General features: G+C 65.9%; 1 protein-coding gene across 1 annotated transcript; it reads left to right on the top strand.

Moving 5' to 3' along the window:
* The first annotated feature begins 542 nt into the window (after positions 1–542).
* On the top strand, positions 543–5,527 carry IL12RB1 (interleukin 12 receptor subunit beta 1). The gene is given in 16 exon segments (XM_068420941.1): positions 543–585; positions 1,134–1,377; positions 1,684–1,845; positions 1,955–2,124; positions 2,197–2,348; positions 2,843–2,879; positions 3,046–3,156; positions 3,240–3,322; positions 3,402–3,704; positions 3,707–3,890; positions 3,970–4,071; positions 4,178–4,324; positions 4,411–4,560; positions 4,680–4,776; positions 4,855–4,936; positions 5,019–5,527. Coding segments are annotated over 16 exon segments (2,445 nt in total). The 3' UTR covers positions 5,397–5,527.
* The last annotated feature ends 2,687 nt before the right edge of the window (positions 5,528–8,214 follow it).

Raw genomic sequence — 8,214 nt, 5'->3', positions numbered from 1 at the left:
CAGCACGGCACAGGGTTGGAAGAGCCCAGTACAGCATGGCACAGCACAGGACGGCATGGCATGGGGCTGGCACAGCACAGGATGGGACAGCCCAGGACTGGCACAGCCTTCCTGGCTTGGTACAGCCCAGCATGGCAGGGTCTGGCACAGCACGGAATGGCCTGGGGCTGGGATAGTGCAGCACGGGGCTGGCACAGCCTGCCCCAGCTCAGTATAGCCCAGCACGGCACGGCCTGGGGCTGGCACAGCAGGGCACAGGGTGGGAACAGCCCCCCAGCTCAGTGTGGTCCAGCCCAGGTCTGTCCCACTGCCGGCACGGCACAGCATGGTCCTTACGGCCTGGCGCAGCCCAGCACTGCCCAGTACAGTCCAGCATGGCACGGCACAGCCCAGTCTGGCATGGCATGGTCCAGCATGGCATGGTCCAGCATGGCATGGTCCAGCATGGCACAGCCTGGCATGGCACGGTACAGCATGGCCTGTTTTAGCATGGCACGGCACAGCCCAGCACAGTGCAGCACAGTCCTGCTGTATGTTGCGGCATGGCAAAGCCTGGCATGGCTCAGCTTGGCATGGCTCAGCTCGGTGAGCGCCCCGACCCAGGCGGGCAGGAGGTGCCGGGGCCGCTCTGTGTCCCCAGCCCTGGGGTCCCGGCGCGGGGACGCTCCCGCCACCACCCAGCACGAGCTGCACAAGGGGACACTTTGCTGCGGGAACAAGGGGACTCTGTGACAGCCCTCGGTGCCACCCAGCTCCACCGTCCCGGCGTCACCCGCCCCGTCACACGGCTCCCAGTGACACCACGCTGCCCTGCCTCACTGGGGCTTTGTTCGCCGCCCAGAGGGGGACAAGCCATGCCGGGGATGGGGACAGGAGCTGGCGGATACCTGAACACCCGCCAACCTCGAGATGCGCCCGGTTACGGACGGGGGATCAAAAACACGCCGTGAAGTTTGCAAGAAAAACCCCAAACCCCCAAAACCCCAAGACATCCCTTTTGCTTACCTTGCGCTTCTCGCCGGGCCGGGGCACGCGGCACGGCTGGGGCAGGATTTGGCTGCGTCCCGCCGAGCGTTTCGGCAGAAAACGGGGATATTTTGGTCACTTTCTGTTTTGTTTTTGGTAAAAGTGAGGCGTGAGCTCGCGCCTCGTGCTCTGCCCTGCCCGGGAACGGGCCGCCCCTCGGCGAGTGCTCGCGGAGGAGGAAACGCCGAGCGCGGGGAGCTGCTGCCGAGCCCGGGGGGGGCACCCACTGGGTGCTGGGGGAGCGGGGAGCCGGGAAGGGCAGCAGACCCTGGGATCCAGCGTGGGACGTCGCGGGTGGCCCATGGTGGGGTGGCTGCTGGCAGCGCTGGTGGCGCTGGCTCAGGGCGGTAAGTGCTGCTGCTGCGGCGGCGCCGGGAGATGAGAGATAACGACAGAAAACTTTCAATGAACGATTCGGGGGCGATAAGGGCCCCGGGGGAGCTGCCGCGGCGATGGAGACGCTCGCCCAAAACCACAGGGACAGGGTAAAGGCGGGTGAATCCCCGCTGGCAGCGGGTAGGAGCTGGGGCGAGCGGCACCGCGCGGCACCGTGGCCCCAGGGAGGGGGGAACGGGGTGTTTTGGGGTGAGGATCGCCCGCGTGGCTGCTCCGAGGGATGGGCAACACGGTGATGGGGCCATGGCTGCGCCTCGCCAGGGGTTTGGGGTGCGGGCCCCCCCCCCCAGCCCTGCTCTCTCTAGCAGGCGCCGCCGCGGCTCCCGGCTTCTCCTGCTGGAAGCCGTGTGGCTTCCGCTCCTTCCGCTGCTCCTGGCCACCCCTTGGCCCCACCGGCAACACCTCCTACCTGCTGACGCTCTGGTGAGGGACTGTGTCCTGGGGACCCCGTGGGAGGTGCCCTGACACACGGGGACACGTGGGGACACGTCGGTCCCCATCCGGACCCGACCTCGCGCCCGCTCCCCTGCAGCTACGCGGTGCCCAGGCTGTGCCGGCGCTTCGATGCCGGCGTGGGGACGACGTACGCCCTGAAGCATCACCACGTTTATGTCCTCACCAATGCCACAGCCTGGGTGGAGGCACGCTGGGGGGACCATGTCCAAAGGACGCCCAACCTCACACTGTACCTCGACGAGGCCGGTAAGCGCCCACGGGGATGGGCTGGGTGCCGGCACCGGCGCCGATAACCGCGAGACCACCTCGTGTCCACAGTCAAGCCGCATCCTCCCCCCACTGGGATGCCATTCACCAAGAGCGGTGGCCAGCTGCGGCTGCGGGTGCCGTGGCCACCATGCCGCCGTGGGGACCGGCCGCCGCAGAGGGAGGCTCGCTTTCGGAAGGTGGGCGACCGTGGCTGGACACAGGTAAAAACACCGTTTGCCAGAGCCGGTGGTGACCGATGGGATGATCAGTGGTGTGGTGGCAGCCTGGGGAGCGCAGAGGCTCAGTGATGCCACCGCCCCCCCCCCCAAACCCATCCACGTCCCATCTGTTTCGCTGCGTTATCAACTCTGTCCCGTCCTCCCGGCCCCGGGATCCCGCTGCCACCCGTAACAGGATCAGGCCGGGATTCGTGGGGATTACACAGGCAAAGCCCCGGATTATACTAATGACGATGAGGGATGAAATCCGGACGCTTGTCCCCAGCAGCCAGGGAGCCCCCGCCCCAGAGGGGTCCCAGGGCCACAGGCGTGGTACCCCGGCCAAGGGGACCCTCCTGGCCACCATGTCCCCTGCACCCCATTTGGCTCTCCCAGCCCCTGGGATGTTCGGGGGACACAGGGCAGCATCTGCTTTCATACCCCAGTAACTCACTGGTTGTACTGGGTGGGTGCTCTGTCTCTGGTTCTCCCCACAGGTGACATGTGAGACGGTGACGGACGAGGATGACTCAGGTCGGTTTAGCCTGCGGGGATCTGGGGGACAAGCATCTCCTGGGGGTGCTCCCAGGTCCCAGCGGGGGGGCTCTGCCCTGCGCTCCCCCCTGCACCCCACGATGGCCAAAAGCTGGGGGAAAGGGGGGGGGGTCACCCCCCACCTGACGCTGTCACCTCACCCTAGTGACCTGTGCCCTGCGGGGCGACGGTGCCTTTGAGGTGCAGCTCCGGCACAAGCCCCCACACTGGAGCAGCTACTGGAGTGACTGGAGCAGCTCCATCTTCGTCCCCAAGGGTGAGGAAGAGGAGAGGAGGTGGGTGGGATCCCACTGGCTCCCGAAAACGCTGACAGCCCGGCCGGGCTTGTTCCTCTCGCAGAAATCCTGGCGAGCCCGGCGCTGAGCTACCACCTGGGGAAACTGGGGCGAGACGGGCAGCGGGTGCTGAGCCTGGGCTGGCAGGTACGGCCGCGTCCCCCAGGGACCCCCTTGGGTGTCCCCCACCATTTCATCCTCTGAGCCGCCCCCTCTCCCTCCCCAGCGAGCCCCCGAGGAGCAAGGGGACGTCACCTACACGCTGCGCGCCCGCGTGCCGGCGTGCGGCTGCGCCGAGCCAGCCGACGAGGACAGCGTGGTGCTGGGCAGGGAGGTGACGGCGCACAACCTCACCCTCTCCGGGGCCGAGTATGAAATCCTGCTGACGGCGGCCAACGCCGCGGGGCCGGGGCCGGCGCGGCAGCTCCGTGTGCCAGCAGAGCAGCATGCAGGTACCTGCCCCGCGGAAGGACCGAGCTCCCTGGCAGCCTCGCGGGGGTTATTTTCCCAGCCATCCCTCGCACCCTGCTCCGTTTCATCCCAGATCTCAGCTTTGAGGATGTCAGCGTGGCCGGTGGCACCGTGACGGTGCAGTGGGAAGCACCGAACCCTGGTTTCATCTACTGCTTCGAGAAGCAACCGCTGCCGGGAGCCCCGAAACGGGGCGTTTGCACCCACCAGGATTTCCCTGCCAAGAGCATCCACGTGGAGAGAGGCAAGGGAGCGCCGCGAGCCCCCCGCCCGTCCCTGGGTCCTGGCACGGGTTTAACCAGCATCCCCGGTTCCTGCCCCAGGAACGCTGGACACGCCGGCCTGTTACCGCCTCGCTGTGCACGGCTGGGCCCCGGCGCGCGGCTGGGCCACCTTCGCCCTGCAGCACCACTACGCCGGCAACGGTACGTACAGGCACACAGAGCATCCGCACCCCGTTTACCTGTGAAGGGGGGGGTGGTCCCAAAACGCCCCCTCGTTTGTTTTGCACCCCCCGTGCCATCGCTGCAGCCTCGCTGGCCGTGCCCCTCCGCATCAACGCCAGCGCCGGTGATGCCGCCGTCGTCCTCCGGTGGAGCCCGTCCCCTCGTGCCGCCTGTCCTGGGGTGCTGGCCAAGTACCTCATCTGCCACGCGGCCGACGGGGACAACATGACGTGTGAGTGGGACCCCTCTGTCCCCTTGGGGAGGGAGGAGCATGTGGGCTACCACCGGGCTACCGCCTGCTCGTTATCGTTTGCCCAGACGGCGAAGCGGACGCCGCAGCATCGCACTACACCCTCCGAGACCTCCGGCCCGGCACAGCGTACAGGGTGGGCGTCCAGGAGATGACGGCGGGGAGCAGGGGGACCTGCCGTGCGTGGTGGCACTTCCAGACCAAGGCGCTGGGTAACAGCTGGAGACCCCGTCCCCTCCCCCTGGTCCCCACGGGGTGCTCGCCCTCGCCCCAAAACGGCCCCCGTGTCCCAGTGCTGGGGACAGAAGTGCCACCACCCAGCTGTGCCCATCCCCAGGTCCCCAAGGAGCAGCGTGGAAATCCAACCTGAAGTACCTGAGCATCTCGCTTGGGCTCCCCGCCGTGGCTGCCGTCTACCAGCTGAGCAAAAAGAGGTGACAGTGGCACCCTCGCCCCCACCCCGTGCCGCCCACCACCCCGTTACCCCCCCTCACCCACCACCCCCTCCCCAGGGCTCGCCGCCTCCTCTTCCCCCCCCTGCCCAAGCCTGTGGGCAGCAAAGCCATTGAGTTCGCCGCCGGCACAACGAGCCAGGTGAGACCAAGGTGCAGGAGGGGCCAGATCCTGCACCCCGGCACGCGCCGGTGTTCCCACCCCAAACACATCCCACCCTTAGGGCCAGCCCCGGCCGGGCTTCGTGGAGCCATCGGAGAGGTTCAGCCCAGCCGAGCTGCTGCTGACGGAGCCGAAACCCAGCAAGGAGTCGCCGGCCAACGCCAGCACGCGGCCCGGCACACCACAGCCCGGCCCCGCGGCAGCGGTGACCCTGCCGGGCTGCGAGAAGGAGCTGCCCTTCGCCTACCGCAGGCAGGAGGTGCTGAGCCCGGCGGGGCTTCCACTGCCCGACGATGAGGAGGAGGAGGAGGAGGAAGAAGAAGGAGGGCAAGGGCTGCACCAGCCGCTGGTGCCCATCGCCCTGCTCATCTCTGACAAACCCATCATCATCAGGGACGAGGAAGGATGGGACCCGTCACCGGAGGAGTCGCTGCCGTAGCCACCACCAGCAGGGGGGACAAGGGGGGAGTCCCATGGGGTGCTGAGCACCCGTGAAGGATGCTGAGCGCCCAGCCCGTGGGTTCGGGGTTGCGCCGGCACTTTCAGGAGGGTTTCTGGTTTCCAGGCATGGAAGGTGATGCCCCCAGATGCGGCGATGCCCAGGGACAGGATCTGGCCACGCGGTTCCCAGCCTCAGTGTTTAATTGGCGATAAATAATGAGGGGAGACGACGGCAGAGCCCGGCCAGGGGGAGGGTGTTGCCTTGGGAGTGGGGGGAGAAGCAGAGCTTCATCCTGGCTGGCTGCCTCCTGCTGCAGCCGGGGCCAGCATCACCCCTGCGGGGTGGGGGAACAAACAGGCCTGGCAACAAACACCGGCTCCTTGCAAAAAATGTGCAAAAAAATTTAAAAAAAGTGGAAAAAAATTAAAAAAATGAAAGTGAAAATAAAAGAAGCAAAACCAAATAAAAAAGCAAAAATTCAAAAATAAATGCAAAAATTCAAAAATAAATGCAAAAAAACCCCCAACTTTAAATTAAACGCAGGAAGCAGCGGGGCTGAGGTTCTTCCCTCGCCACCCTGCGCAGGTCACAGGCAGGATTCAGGGCCGAGGGTGCAGCCAGGCAGCAGGGCCAGGCCTGGGGGTGGCGCGGGGCAGGCAGGGCCCCCCTGGCCCACCGGCGTGGGGCCGTATTGCCGCTGCCTCGAGCCTTATCTGGGACAGAGCCGGAGACGAGGAGCAGTTTGTGGTTTCGCCTGTGCCGGTGTTGGCGTTTGACTTGCTGAGAGCGCAAAAAAAATCGAAAGGAAAAAATAAATGGGGTCAGTAGGCCGGGGAGGTGCGGGAAAGGCAGCGCCGCGGTGCCTCTGCTGTGGTTGCCGGCCACCTCGCTGCTGCTTTTGGCCCCGGTCGTGTTTGGCAAAGGGATTTCACCAAAATCACTCTCACGGCACCGGCACGCGCGGGGGGAAACCGGCGGTAACGCACCAGGGCGGCACGTGGCCGCGTTTCGGGGCGCTCCCCCCAGCCGTGGCCGGGTTGAGAGTCACAGCTCTTCCTGGCGCTCCAGGGATGGGGATGGCTGCCACGGTGTCACTCCCATGGCCGGGGGTCCCGGCCGGCTGGGTGCACGCAGGACCCCCCTCTGCCGTGCCCACTGCCGCCGTGCCCACCCGTGTCCGGCACCGCATGGCCGGGGCTTCTCGGCCGCCGGCAGAGCCACGAGGTGGCACCAGCCCCGCGTCCCCACGGTCCTTCCCCACCTCCCGGCAGAGCAAATCCATCTTCCCCTCCCCTCGTCACCCCAGCGGGGCCGGCAGCCCCCATCCTCGCTCTCCAGCACCCCAAATCCCCGGGGATCGGCTGGCGGACGGGGATCCGGCATCCTCCCGGCCCCACAAACCAGATTTAGGGATTTTTACTGGGATTTGGGCGACGCCGGGCTCACCATCGGAGCACACCGGAGGAAGCATTCGGTTACTGGCTCCGCGCGAGGGTTTCAGCCCCGGCCCCTGTTTACAGCCCGATTTTGGGGTCGGAGCGGCGAAGGCAGCGGGGTCACGGCTTGGCACGGTTGGGTGGCGGCAGTAAACACGTTGCCCAGCTTGGGGCCAGCGCCGCCGGCGGTTAATCATTGCTGCTCATGGAGTAAGTCCGTGCCAGGACAGCCAGTCCTGGCTGCTGCATTAAAAACACCCTGGGGACGGGGAGGGGGGGACGGGAGACCCCCCCATCACCCCCATGGGGTCACCCTCAGGGGATCCATCCCACCCATAGCACCACTCATGTCCCCCTGCAACGCCTTCGGTGACAGCCCCGTCCCACCAACAGCCCCGTCCCCACCAACAGCCCCGCGCATCCTTCCCCACATGTGTCCCGAGTTGGCCGGGGCTCTGCCAGGAGCACGGCGCCGTACAGAGCCCACGGGCAACGTGCCGGGGAAAACTAATTAAGCCGGCCTCGCCAATTAGTGCGAGCGAGCGGCTCAGGACTTTCTAATTAGTTTAAATTTCACAGGACTGTTTTCCAAATGAGTCCCCCGGGAGCCGCTCTGAGCCCAGTGACCCGAGGATGGCCGCCGGGCCAGCTTTCGCAGCCAGGACGTGACCTTCCCTGCTCCTCCACCCGCATCCGACACCGCGCGGGACCCAGCCGCGCCACAGGGCATCGGTTACGCCTGGCGAGAGCCACCGCCGCCACGCACCGCCTGAGAACGGGCAACTCATTACACCAAACTCCTTCTAGGTAAGCAGCAAAAAGCCACCACGATGGGGAAAAGAAACCTCAGCCCAGCACGGGTGGATGGCGGGAGCATCGATCCCAAAGGCACCCCGAGCTGTGGGGTCACCCTGGTTTTGAGCACCCCAAGCCACCCGCACCCCGACACCTTTACAAGCAGCTAATTTAAGACCCGCTGCCTTTTATTTTTAGCGCAGGACATCTCGTTACGTCCCGCAAGGCCTTTTTATATCGCCTGATACGCTGCCTATTTCTGTACGGCTGTTTACACCCGCCGGTGCCAGCGCTGCCCCGACGCTGGGGGTGAAGGTGCCGCTTGCCAGGGGCGAGCACGGAGCATCCCTGCCCTAAAGGGGAGAAATCTCCCCCTTATTCCCCCCCTATTCCCACGGGGTCACGCGTGGGTGGATTCACCCTGCGCCGCCTCCCCTCGCTCTTGCTAAGCGGAAAATCCAGCGCCACGTCCTGAGGAAGCCCGTGGGAAGACGCTCCGAGCCTGGGGAGGTGCCTTGGGCTCCCTGATTTCGGGGGATGCAAGTTCAGGCCGGAGGAAAACCATGAAATAGCCGGAGGGGTTT

Source organism: Nyctibius grandis, chromosome 31 (genome assembly GCF_013368605.1).
Source record: "Nyctibius grandis isolate bNycGra1 chromosome 31, bNycGra1.pri, whole genome shotgun sequence".
NCBI classification, from domain to species: Eukaryota; Metazoa; Chordata; class Aves; order Nyctibiiformes; family Nyctibiidae; genus Nyctibius; species Nyctibius grandis.
The sequence above is the reverse complement of the archived record's forward strand: the minus strand, read 5'-3'. Positions and strand labels throughout refer to the sequence as shown.